At 32.6% G+C, this 14,471-nt stretch overlaps 1 protein-coding gene across 1 annotated transcript in view; it reads left to right on the top strand.

Moving 5' to 3' along the window:
* The window catches only part of LOC124529744, an 85,902-nt gene extending 71,990 nt beyond the window's left edge, over positions 1 to 13,912 (top strand). The window contains exons 2-5 of the mRNA XM_047103646.1: positions 7,780 to 7,976; positions 10,475 to 10,706; positions 11,717 to 11,794; positions 12,079 to 13,912. Coding sequence (XP_046959602.1) covers positions 7,780 to 7,976; positions 10,475 to 10,706; positions 11,717 to 11,794; positions 12,079 to 12,397 — 826 coding nt within the window. The 3' untranslated portion in view covers positions 12,398 to 13,912. The remainder of the gene's footprint in view (positions 1 to 7,779; positions 7,977 to 10,474; positions 10,707 to 11,716; positions 11,795 to 12,078) is intronic.
* Positions 13,913 to 14,471: the final 559 nt, after the last annotated feature.

The raw sequence follows: 14,471 nt of genomic DNA, 5'->3' as shown, positions 1-14,471 counted from the left end.
ATTTTACGAATGCAATCAACAGAGTTGATACAATATTATGTGTCTAAATCGATGCAAGTGTTTAAGCCGTATGATGTAAATTCTTCAACTAGTGATATTCTTTTTCTACTAATCGTTCCATCTGACTCCACAGCCTGTAACATATTTACCACAGATTCTTAATTACTAATTTAAATATCCTTATTCAGTTTTCATACCTTTCTGTTATATTTCGATTACCAAGATAGCTTAGTCATTACAATTTTCCTAATGTAATATCTGAAGTAAAAAATAAATATGTTTTTAAATTGAAAGCAAAGAATTTAATCTTAAAAAAAAAGACAATACAATGCAGTTGAAATATATTATCATCAAAGTTGTAAACTGTACTCGTTCACTTTATTAACATATTAAACCTATAAAATTAAGGCAAATAAAAATTCACATTCACGTCGTAACAGCCAAACTGTGCTAAAATTTCAGCTGAAGGGGCGCTTTTGTGAGATATGAATGGGCAGCATAAAGTTTGATTAACTAATCCACTCAATGTTAAAACGTACCTAGTGCCTAGGTATTACTCGAACTTCCTAAATTGTGGACTTGACGTGTGTCAACCGCCACGCGTCACTAACAAATAAGTTTCCAGCTGACAGCTTTCCACTAAAATACAGAGGCTTATAATTTAGGTTCGTTTCGTTTCACGTTTTTTCATTTCATAAAAAAAAAGAAAAACTATGAATGCAAATCGAGTTCATTTTATAGAAAATGTAACTGAATATTTACCGTTGCGAAGTAAAACAAATGATTTTATGAAATTATTTAAAACTACATTTTAACCGTCTGAAAAATATGATATCGTCAGATATTATTTTTTTTCTTAATTAAGAACATAAATTTAAATTCGGAACGTCGATACGGAAGACGCAACTTTACGAGGTGTAATGCGAATTAAAAATAGGATACAATTTATATGTAAACCCAACATATATTGGAATCATGTCGAAATGTTTTACAAAGAGCTCGTATGGTACCCATCTTTACGCGTACCTAAGCTATCATTTTTCACACCCTAATCCGAAGACGGGCCTCGTCAAAGGGAGCGCTTATCGAGGGTCCCAATTTATTTCCTGGGGATTTCAACGTGATATTGTCATAGTCTTGTCATCCTACGTTTCAGGCAAAACGTATATTGGACATATTACTCGTACAAATTTGCTACATTTGTTGGAGCGCGGGGGAAAAGATTACAAGGCTTCTAATATGGAAAACATAATGTAATAATGTTGTACAAAATTATTCTCTATTTGTTGACAATTCGAGATTATTATTCTTTTGTTAATCCTTGTTTCAGAATATAAAATACGACTCGCGAAGATAATAAGTAAATATAAAAAGGCGGGATGTTTTTCCATTATTTTTTAATTCAAGTTTGATTGAGCTGCTTATATACGAGTTAGTTACACTTAGTAACAGATCATGCTATGTCTGATTATAATAACATTTATTGTATAGATACTGGCATTCGTAGCATTCAGAACAAAAACCAGGAAGAGGAAACGATTAAATAACGATTAAGATAGATCGTCTCCAGTTCAAACACATACGCACGCAATTTAAGGCGACAGAATGATCAAATAACAACAGCGAAGTAGCGCATCAAAAGCGCTATACGTACAGCGAAAGGAGCTTAAGCACAGCGCTGACGGCGCTTTTAGATTAGATTTACAAGACGTTGACAGTACGAGTATATATTTCATGCACGAACTATTAATGAAATGGATTTCAAGGTTTAACGTCTATTGCATTTAAATGGAAGAACACACTATCTTGCATTTCCATTCCATTTCACCATTCGAAAAGGTTGAGCTTTTCATTTTAAACGTCAGTTATTTGATAAAATTAAGTTATTTTATCACTTAATTTGATTAAACGGTAAATAAATTCCTCAATTAATAAATAAGTATTGGATACAATAATAAATTAAAATAAGTTGAATATGTCATTAGGTTAAATATATATGACTAATAAGCATCCACGGCATTTAGTTCGTCGTCAGGTAGTAGACATATAAAAAGGCTATCCTTTCTTCGAGCTCAAACTAAGTTTATATCAAATTTCATCAAAATAGGTTCAACAGTTTGGCCGTGAAATAGTAACATACAGCCTCTTGTGCATTTATAATATTAGTATAGATTACATACATAATAGATTAATGAAAGGCATATATTCAACGATTGACAAAGTAACAATTGATAATCAATTATTAAGTTTATGACGTTTATAAATTTGTTTCTTTTTTTTTTAAATACGTGGCTCGTGCATGTAAGCATTAATATTATTATATTCGATGAAGCTCACGGATACTCCTGAGCCCTCGAAGGTATAATTAGCGTGTAGTGAAAACTCGCCGCTCACCGCCACTCGCTAGTATGAAATGTCATACTCTCATGGGAATAAAAACGTTGTACAGATGTTCGTTTTCATTTTACTACACGTAAAAAAAGAAATAAAGCAATGTTCTTTTTTATTGTTAATCGAAAACTTGCAATTACTTCATAATATGTTTAAGTTAGTAACGTTTTAAATATAATAAGACGAATTACATGTGTTCATTTATTTGTTACCAAATTTTACAAATGGTAAAAAGATAAAGTTTCTATCATAATTAATTTCTGAGTTTCTTCTACAATTCATTACAATACAAAGGGTATTTTAATCGTACTAACAATAACAAATAAACAAAGAGAAGAAGAAATAGGAATAAAGTATACACTCACGTCGATTATTTTTATGGAAATCACTTTTTAATTCTTAAACACTCAGGTCTCAGGCGAATATAAAAATATTTCATCAATTGAAGAATACTAAAAGTTTTCTTTATATTTATGATTATTTCTGATTTTACAATTTTTCTTATATTACTGAGCTACAGCGTTTTTTCTCTCAACTCTAAAAGCCTTATACACAAAACGTTGAATGTGAACAATACATATTTAAAGTTATAACTTTATTTAATCTTTATTTTCTTCCTTATATTGAAAAATTGCCCAATAGCTAAAAACTTTTTGGTGATTCAAAAGTGACAGCACCAAAAAGTTTTTAATCAACGAGGAGTTTGATTTAAAGTCAATCTCCTACATAACCCTACAGATCGCTATTTAGGAAAACTCTCGAATGCATAACATTAGAGAACAATGCGGAGGATAAATATATAAATTTTCTCGATCGACAAAGGATATATTATCAATGATTATGGTTTTATTGGTTCCGTGGTTGATGGAGCGTGTCTGTCTGTCTGGATGAACACGAACAGGGGATTCCGTTGAGAAATTACCCTCTTTAAGCCAAACATGTATTGTTCGCATTCAACGTTTTGCGTACTATTACGATACTGTTTTTAGAGTTGAGAGAAAAAACGGTTCAGTAGTTATAAGAAAAAGATATACACTTTGATATAATCAGACAAAGAATGAAATATAAAGTATGTAGATACTATCAGTATGCCGGACGAAGCTGTTATGTTGGGCTTTTACTTACAAACACATATCAATTTTTATATCTACTTATGGGGTGAAAAAAGGCTAACTCTCACCTCTGATTTCACTTATCAAAGGATGAAATTTCAAAAACGCTATATCGACTATCTTTAACATTTAAATCTGAATAGCAATTTTCATACTTTAAATAACAAAACAAAGGAATTCCCTAAAAATAATTAAGTATCACCCTTTTAGCTGACGAATTATAAAAAAGATTTAACTTATTAACATATACAGAAATACGATTTCCACATTTCAAACAGAAATGACGAATTTATTTACAAAATTTCAGCCCCAATTTCACTCACTTAAGATATGTTCTTATAAGGGAGTTTCTGTATTATTTTTTCAGCTTTAGTTGTATAAATAGTTTAATTTTGTCTTACTCAGTGCTAATATCACACGAACACATTCCAAAACCTCAGCTGAATTACATAAACCATATTAAACATTATTAACGAAAGAGGTAATTAAATATTCAATGTCAGGGAGGGTCATAACGACGCGTGCGCAAGTGTGGTAATAAACTCATAAATCAGATAATTAACCCTCCAGTCCCTATTAACATCGTAAATTTTACGGTCTACCGCATAACATATGTGTAGGCTTAGTATGCACATAACGTTACCAGCGGACTTAAGCAGTGAGCTAGTATCGTCTAAGTCCGGGTATGCCTTAAGCCAGATACTTTGGAACAATATCCAGGCTTTAAATTGTTTCGAATTTGCATAATGTTCCTAATATTGAATCATATTGAACTAAGTTAGCGGAGAGATAAATTTCAGATTATTGAATCGTGCGATTTCTATAAATTTACCGTTTTGAAATCTTTGAATTTATCGTTTATAACTTTTATTTGTTTAAAAAACGTATTAGATTTACAGTTTAATTTAAGACATTGTAAAATGTTAAATAATAGCCTACATCAATATATAAACAAAAAAAAGTAAATCAGAGAAAGATTTAGTAACGTAGTAAATTTATTAATGTTATTGAAGATGAATAGTTAAACATTAATTTATCTCTATCTGTCATCAAGGATCATCATTCGTAAGAAGGAGACAGCATTGTTTAACAAATGACCGCCTGGATATCATTCATAGGTAAAATATTTGTAAACAAATAAAAACCTAGATTCCACTTCGATATTCTGTATCGAAAGTTCAGGAATACATCCATAAACAATAAACCAGACCCGGTTGTGTTAACAGCCGCGATTGTTAGTACAGAAATTATTTCGAGCGCTATTACGACGATTAACGAACGTCGGAGCTTGCAATGGCTATAAGACCTTACATTATTAGATTAGATTGAAAAACGAGAAACGAAATATTTCGAGAAATTTCTAGAAAGAACTGCAAATAGCTGAATCGTCTTGAGTATCTATTTTTATATTGTATAACCGCCTTTTACTAAATACCAACTAACTAAGTAATGCGTACACGGTACGCACAAACTATCATTTTTTTAATGTTTGTCTGTTTGTTCCGGCTTATCTCTGGAACGGCTCAACCGATTTTGACGAGACTTTCACGGGCAGAAAACTGATGTAATAAAGAGTAACTTGAGCTACAAGAATAACTTTTTGTTATATTCATTTATAAAATTCTAAATGATCTTTTTTCGCATCAATATTCTCCTCATTATAATCACTTAGTATAGAACAAAGTAGCTTACCGCTGTCTGTTATGTGTGTGTAAGTCTTTAAAATTGCGCAACGGATTGTTATGTGTTTTTTTTTTTAATAGATAAAGTGAGTCGAAAAGAAATACATTAGAAACTTCAAAAATTAGATGTCGTAAATAAACACATCTTTTGTAGTATATTCATTATCAGTATTTTACCCAAAGTGCAAAGCTGGGGCGGGTCTTCAGTAACGAATTTATAATATATATTTTACGAATGTAACACCCCTATGAGTAAATTTTATTAGAGAATGGAGCTCTTTTAAGGATCGCGTGACCGAAACTATCATGAGCATAAAAAAAATGACTCATCCGATTTTCACTTTCAATTCGAACACAACATATGGTGCCATCTGACCATTACGTAATGCTGTCACTAAAGCTTATTCAACAATTTATTATCTATACATATAATAAAATTGGATTGTCTGTTTGTGATATTAAAATAGCTCTTTGTAATTCAATGCACATGTATGTACACGGTACATACACCAAAATAACATTTTTTACAATTTCTGTCTGTCGGTCTGTTTGTTCCTGCTAATCTTTGGCACGACTGGACCGTTTTTGACAGGACTTTCACTGGCATATAACTGATATAATAAGGAGTAACTTAGGCTACAATAATATATATTTTTTGTTAAATGTTAAATTCAAACGCGTACAAGGTACGCGCACAGCTAGTACAAAATAATACTGTAAGGAATTTTACAATAAAAAAGATAAAACGTTCTATTTATAAGACAAATAGGCCACTTTTAAAAACATAAACAGACGTAGGGAAATGAAACAAATACCATCTTATAGACTTTTGGACTTTGGATTGGATATAATTTTTTTTTATTGGCTTTTGTTTGTGCCAAGAGGGCACAGATTATTTCGCCAATGTCACGTACAATGGAGAAGGTATAAATCTTACTTATACATACTTCTGGTGGACTGTCAAATTTATATTTTTCTCAGCAGTTTTATATTCAATAGATCAACGAGACAGTCAACTGTACTAAACAATATATGTATATGATAAAACATATTTCAAAAGCAACGATGTACGAATGGTTAAAAGTAATCCATTCATTATGATGTGACAGAAATAATCTATTGACTATTTATTTCAGTGTGATCCATAAATGTCATTCACAAAGACTAATAGAAATCATACGTGACACAAACAAAAGGTTTTTGTATTAGTAATCTTCGTAAGCAATTAACATTATGAGGGTTCTCGTATTAAAAGGGTCAAATGATATAGGTCGATAAACCCCGGTGCATTCAGCCGTATCTCCGGCCAATCACTATACGCTGTTAAATCTCTTGAATATATTCACAATTGTATTCATTCGTGTCTGTTACTCATTCATTAACGCATTTTTGAATAATACAACAGAATAAAGAACTCTTTCGTCTAATACTTTTTGTTGCATCACTTTTTAAATTAAGAAGCTTTTTAAGTCAGTGAAAAGAAAGAAAAATAAGGACGATATTAAAATCATACCATACCATAAAAGCGGTCAAAAGACGTTGTATTTTTAATTGGTTAAAACTTTTTCAAGTACCAATTTTGAACTTGACTCATGAACGAACGTAAAAAAATAAACCTATTCTTTCTCATGGTCTGTCTGTTTCACGGTCTTCTTGAAATATTCTCAGAACCACAGATAACTAAGATTTTTTTGTGTTTATAATTAGTTTACCTCTTCATAAAATTTAATGTCATGTCGGATGACATTCTGTCAAAATGATTACCCAGCAACCCGTATCGGATCATGCGTGATGTAAGCGTCAATACCTTCCCCCTAAAAAGAGACAGAAATCATGAGTCAGCTGTTGAAAACAATAAATTGTTGTTAATAATATTTGTATTTTTTTTTGTGATAATATTACCAACTGGGTTTCTTGTTTTTTTTTTTTAATTATCGTAATCAACTCCGTTATTATTATTATTTTATAAATTGTCACGTCCCAACTTCTTAGATCTAAATTAAACGCACATAATGGTTACTTACTATACTTTTATTATTAATTATTTTTCTTTCAACTAAAAACTCCACATCTGTAATAAAAGTCCACCACGGAAATGAAAATGAAACTTTTACATTGAAGTTCCAATCATACGGTGGACATAACTCAGATGGTTTGAAATCTGATTAATAGTGATGTACTGGGTTAAATGGGATTTAGGAGACAAGCCCTATATCATGCATGAAAGTCGGGTACATACGTAATGCGATCTATTGTTTAAGCTGGTTATCACAGACTTTGAAGACCTATACAGTTTCCTAAATCAAATTAACTATTTATCTTTTTTACACACAAAATTGCAAATAAATAAATAATTTTATATGTAAACTCACATATATTGGAAGCGAATGCTTTCATTTTTAAAAACGTTAAGCCTAGTTTATATGAACGAATAAAAAATGTACCAGCTTTATTTGAACTCTTGTTTTCGTTTTTATTCATTTTGAACAAGAGTTTGATACAATATTTGTACAAAAATTATATTTTATACAGATCGTTACAAATGTACATATACATTCAGCAATAACTTTACCACAATTTTCTTTTTATTACAGATCAGGAAGAGGGGCAGCATATGCGTGTTCAGAGGGGGAGGGCAATGCTCCCAAGTCGTGTTGCGGTCGACCCCCACTTAGACTATGCGTCTTGTTCCTCGGTGTTGTTGGCGCCTGTCTTGTGGCCGCCGGTGCTGTGTTGGGAGCACTGAGGCCGCATCCAAGAGCACCACTCACATTACTATTACTTATGATAGGTAAGCACACAATTCCGTACTTCCTGACACTAAGCCTTTCCTCAAAATATCAAACTAATTTATAAATTGGAAAGGTTGGTTCGTTTATTTAAACAACCTAATCTTAGGATCTACTTTGCTTGATGTTACTGAGGAATATGAAAGGCTGTTGATATTTATAAATACCGATCACAATCCACGTCACAATCAATATTCTACCGCCAAACAGCAATGGCATGTAATGAATTTGTATTGGCATGCAATGTAAACGAAGATATTACGATTTTGTGTTATGGATGCTCGGACATTTGCTATTAATGGTGTTAGGTTAAGTATCGATGACTTTAAGCAAATGTTTAACCAACTGTATCTTGTTTTTTATAGTTGAAGAATGTACAGAAAAATCAATGGTACCTTTTCCATTAAGGTGAGAAGATGTGGAATCTCATACACGTCACAGTAGTGGACTCTTGCAAACTATTAGGGGTAATTTTAATAGAGATGCTTATACCTTAAGCTAATACAAAGTAAAATACGGTTTATTAACATTAGCCTATTAATAGTTCCTCCACTAAGAGATGTGGTCAGCAGGGATGTTATTTTATAAAATAAACTTTACATTAAATAATAATGATTTATTTCAAAAATAGGAGTAATTAAGTGAAGAAGAATCGAAAGATTTGGTAATACTTGGCTAATACTTGAATTAATACCTGATTTTTATGGTATCCTGGTACTTTTTGCTAATAGCCCACAGCAAAAAGTAATTCGCGTAAACCTCGAACACAATTCATAATTATTACGCATTATAAAAACTAATATGGTTCGTTAACTATATGATGTGTGGAACAAATACTCAGTATTATTTAGTACAAGTTTCGTAAAAAAATGTATTTTATAACAAAAAAACGGTCAGCGTAGTTTTATAAACGAAAGTTAAATAATGATAAAGACTTTATTGAATTTGAAACCGAACACATTTTAAATAAAATAAAGGCAGAAAATTACAGCGTGGTTAACTTTATCAATCAAGTTTTTTTTTTTGCTTATCAACTCGTTTGATCGCTGAACAGTTCACTGAACGATCGAGCCACAATTTTTATTCTTTTTAGGAACGATCAAATTTAAACTGTCCGTTATAGTATGGGCAAACTAAATAAGAGTGGCTATAAATACAGCCGCCGACAGTTGTCCGTAAGCGTTCGAGTTTTAATAAAATTTAGGTTCAAAGCGACACCGCTAACAAATGGCTGTAATTAACCGTGAAACAATCCGGGGAGACTCATTGGATATTCGCTCTGCATATGACAATAACAACTCTGGCCAAAACCTCATTACATCATTCACGAAGTCGCCTCCGCCCTTCATCGGGCGAAGTTTTCAATTAAACTTCGAATGAGTTTTGGAGCTGAATTAATTGGATTTTCATTAGCGTTGGGGACAAATGATGTTGTTACAGGCAAGCGATCTATTGTTTTGACGCTAGAGCAATTTGTACGCGTCACTCAGTGAACTTCACACATCAACATGGAGTCTGTGCCGGAGATTAACGAACTAACCGAATATTCGTTACACCATTTGTACTGGAATCGTTGAAACTAATATTTAAACTTCTAAATACTATTTTATTATTACTCAATCTAATGAACAAGCTTCGGCCTCGCATGCGTAGTCATAGTCTTCATGGAACCTTTACCTTGAAAGACAACCATACGAAGAAAACGTTATCACAATAGGATAAATGATAAATCTTCCTACGAAAAATTATCAAATACTTACCATGACCGAAAGCGTTGTTGCAACACTGCCCGGACCCGATAAAGGCCTTTTACAAAGGTAATGCTGCTTTTCTCTATGAACTTCAATAGCACAGGTGCGAGCCATTAGCGCGGGAGATCAAAGCGGAACGTATTGTCCGTGATCACGAGTTCGAAAATAATTATCTAAATAGTCGCTTACGTACTCCCATCGCCTTTGTGCGTTAGATCTGTTAACAGAATATGTCAATGTAAATATGAGTTGCATTATTCTTTTCATTAGGTTTATCAACACATTTTCCTTACCTACTTGTTAGTACAAACTTTCTAGTTTTATGCATAAAATAGAACACATATTACTTTATAATTATATAAGTTAAATATATTATTATATGAGTACAAATATTGATTTTTTTTATTTACAATTGTATATACATTGTAAAAGTGTTAAGACGTATTTGTTGTACTTCCTGCATTATTAACGCTGTAATTGATCGGGTTTTTGGATAAATAAAACAGATCAAATACGTAAAAGTATCCATTAATAATTAACTTGACACAACAAAAATTGACCAATCAGTGTTGAGTTTTGAAATACACAATTAGTAATTAATTTCGTCCACATACAATAGAGGATATCATCAATACGACAAATACTTTTTAATATCTTCAAGAGTCCAGTCCTTTGTTAAGTGGAATATAAATACTCAGTTTCTATCAAATTCTTGAGATCTGTAAGTAAATATAACTGTTTATTTTCAGGCATCGGTGTCGTGCTAGTGACAGCGGCTGGTTTAGCGTGGCGATTGGGCGCTCGGGACGCTCCCTGCGCCTTGTTGGGGCTCCGGCGGGCATCGTGTCGTCGCTTAGTGTCCCGCCTTCCACCGAGCTACGCTCGCCCGCACCATCCTTACGCGGCCATGTTGTATCCGGAGTTTCATTATAGGCCTCCACCGCCCACCTACCAAGCATCTATGCAAGAGTATAGACTCAGGTAATTTGAGTTACCTTCGGATTATACAACAACAACAGCCTGTAAAATCCCACTGCTGGGCTAAAGGCCTCCTCTCCCTTTGAGGAGAAGGTTTGGAACATATTCCACCACGCTGTTCCAATGCGGATTGGTGGTATACACATGTGGCAGAATTTCTATGAAATTTGTCACATGCAGGTTTCCTCACGATGTTTTCCTTCACCGCTGAGCACGAGATGAATTATAAAGACAAATTAAGCACATGAAACAGCGGTGCTTGCCTCCTGGGTTTGAACCCGCAGTCATCGGTTAAGATGCACGCGTTCTAACCACTGGGCCATCTCGACTCGGATTATAACTAAATCGAATTTAATCCAAAATGTCATTATATAATTTATTTTAACTTATGTTTACATTATATTGCCCTTTTTTATGTTACCAGTAACCCTTTCTGCATCTATACTAGTAAAATAAATGCGAAAGTAAATATGTCGTCTAACTATTTACGCTTAAACCGCGTACACAGGCTACTTTTTTATATAACCCCTTGAGGGTGTAAAATAATGGGTTTCGCGCGGTAATGCCGCAGGTTCAGTTAGCATAGCATTTATTGAGACTCATCAAAGATTGATAGAATCTGATTTAGCGACAAATCTTAAAGATGCAATAAAACTTGTATGTATAATACCTAGATAATATATAACTAGTAATTTATTGTAAATAAATAAATTGACATGGCTTTAGTCAGTAGTTTTAATTTATTCAAGTCAATCAAGCAAAATAATACCTCTAAAGCAAAAAGCAATATGAATACCATAACGTGTTATTTCTAACAACATGAATTTAAATCATGATCATGATTCCAGACCATATTCCCTTTTCTTTGTACAAAGTCCACGTCATTCAATAGTTACGGAACTTAAATTGAATTCTCAGCTCCTTGAAATATTCAAACTACAGATAACAATTGCTTCGTGACTGTCGAATGTTACACAAGTCTAGTTCTGAAGTAGTTAAACGTTTGTTTCCAGGTTACTTCTCCTCGACAGAAGTGCGCCAGCGGTGTCCCCGCCACCTACATACAGATCCAACTCAGCCAGTCTAGTCAGGTACTGCGCTAATCGTTAATCGATACACTCGTTAGCTAACAAATCAAGATTAAACTTTTCGAATTTCATTATTTTAATCTCATAAATTGGAACACTAATTACGTTTTAGATTTAAATCTTCGGTGCGACCAAAAAAATAAAATTTGCAAAGGATAATTATAAGGACAAAAATATGGGTCCAAGCTGGTTCAAATCCTTAACCACCAACCAAATCAGAAAGTGAAAATAATTATGTCACGTTCATTTTAAACTATGGTGTTTTAAACCTTTCTTTTTTTTAATAGAGGGTCAACAGGAGCGGCGTGGTGTGGCTCCGAATACAGCGGACCGCCATCATACCGCGCTCCCCGTGCGGACCCGCCGGTCACGGTGACAGACGCGCTTCCCACTCTCACTCCCCTCGACCTAAAATACGCCGACGATACGATAGAAGCCTTACCTAAGCCTACAGAACAGGAGAAGGATCCGGACGAACACCTCGTGACTATCGTCCACACAGAAGCTCAGCCTGTTATAGTGACGGTGTCCGGCTCTGCAGCACTAAACGAAACGCACATGCAGACGCAACCGCCCTCCGAAATCGACATTTTAGCACATTTATAACAAACCAGTGGACTTCTATGAAGCGTAATGATTGAACCAATGTGCTTGGTTTATAGTGATACTTGGAGTGCTATTTGTGAGACGTGATTTATGCCCTTAATACCATATATAAGTGAATATATTATGTGTTATAATTGTGTCTTATGCAAATATATGAATGTATTGTACGATATTGTATGAAATTAAAACACTATTTAACTGAACGAATGAATAATACAATTCTCTACATGAATACTATTTCCAATTCGATTAATCTCGAATCGTAAATAAATCAAATGCACTTTGGGGAGATCGTATTTCCCGTTGACTAAAACAAAGCCTTATAAACGATAATTTTGTGGTATCGACAATGTACGATACATTCATTTGTCTGTATTTTGTTTGAATTGAAGTGGATTAAAGTACCTTATGTAGATAAGTTATATAATGTAAATAAAATGCACTGATGACTAGGTTTTGATTTGCTTGATATTAGGTTAGCAAAATGTGCCGTGTATATACGAATAATATTAGTTGGATAATCAAACCAAAAGCTTCACCGTAATGTACAACATACAAACATGTTAAATATATAGTGCCAATGGTTGTTTAATACACGTATAATATTTGTTAATTATATTTCAATTGTAATATTTACTGTTACATGCTCTGATATGCGGAGAAACCTCGCTATGTATTTGGGTCGAGAATTTGTTTGTATCTCATTTGTAATATTCATTTAATATGTATTTTCAGCTTTTATCTAAATTTATCTTCTTTGTAACAAGCTATTAATATTTAAATAGATTTTAAGAGGATAGCTGTTTTAATCGAATTGTAAATATTATAACGATGAGCACATGACAATCCTTAATTAAATTATAATTAGGCTTGTAACGAATTCGAAGCTGGCAACACTCAACTGTCAGCTAGCTTTAAGGTTGTCATTTCTGAAGCTGAAATTTTCGACAAATCGAGAAATACCAAATGATAAATTAATAACTTATAACGATTTAACGATAAAATATAATAAAAAAAATTGTTTATTATTGTTTGAATGTTGGGTAAAAAATGTAGCGTCATACTGAGAAATGAATGAATGAATCATAGCGTGAAATGATTGATGAAATTCGTTAGAAGTCTACTAATAATAATGAATCATTAATTATTATTCCTTATTTAAATCGGCTACCTGTCACGTATAGTATTATTAGATATAGGTATTTTTATTATCTTTGAACTTCTTTCATATAACAAGATACAAAATTTTTAATGTTTCCCACAATTCGAATTTTTCAAGTATTTTCTATTATAACAATAGCAAAATTTAATAATAAATATGGATACGTGACGGAACCGTTTTACTCATTGATTGAATAGATAACAAATAAATTATCAGTGCAGATCTAAGATAGATAAGTTTCATGTATCATATCTATTGTTGCTACTAACCATTGTAACAATATATGTAATTATTATGATGTACATAATGTTAATTGTAATATAAGAACAAATAAAGATCTTTAGTGAAACATATTTGAGTTATTTCTATTGAAAATAAAAGAAACCGAACGACAAACCGTTGCTACCATAATTACAACATTACTTAACAAATTCACATTAGTTATTACCTCTTTGATCTTTTGCAATCTGTCTTAAGTATTTATTCTGTATGGGTCAGAAGTTTCGACCAGAAAAAGGTTTAACTGTAACTCACACCGATGTTAACAATTTATGCTCGATAAAATGGTTTTCAAAACATTGGGGGTAAATTTAAAAAAAAAAATCCTACTAATTATGTGAAATTATATGAAAGAAATAAAAATACAATCCAGAAAAAACCTGCTAATGCCACTGTTAGGACTCTACTTATTTTTTTAGTAGAAGGCTTGTTTAATTTTCCATGCGGTCCCAATACAGACTGGTGCATATGGTAGAATTTCACGCGATACCAACTTGCAACAAATAATTAAAAGAATAAAAATTAGCTACTTCTTTTCATACATACATTTAAAATATTAAACTTACTTTTAAATGCAATTGTTAAAGTTGGATTCGTAAAACAAAGACCTATTCATAATAGCTTCATTATTAC

This window comes from Vanessa cardui, chromosome 5 (genome assembly GCF_905220365.1).
Source record: "Vanessa cardui chromosome 5, ilVanCard2.1, whole genome shotgun sequence".
Taxonomy (NCBI): Eukaryota; Metazoa; Arthropoda; class Insecta; order Lepidoptera; family Nymphalidae; genus Vanessa; species Vanessa cardui.
This window is presented reverse-complemented; position numbering and strand designations above follow the sequence as displayed.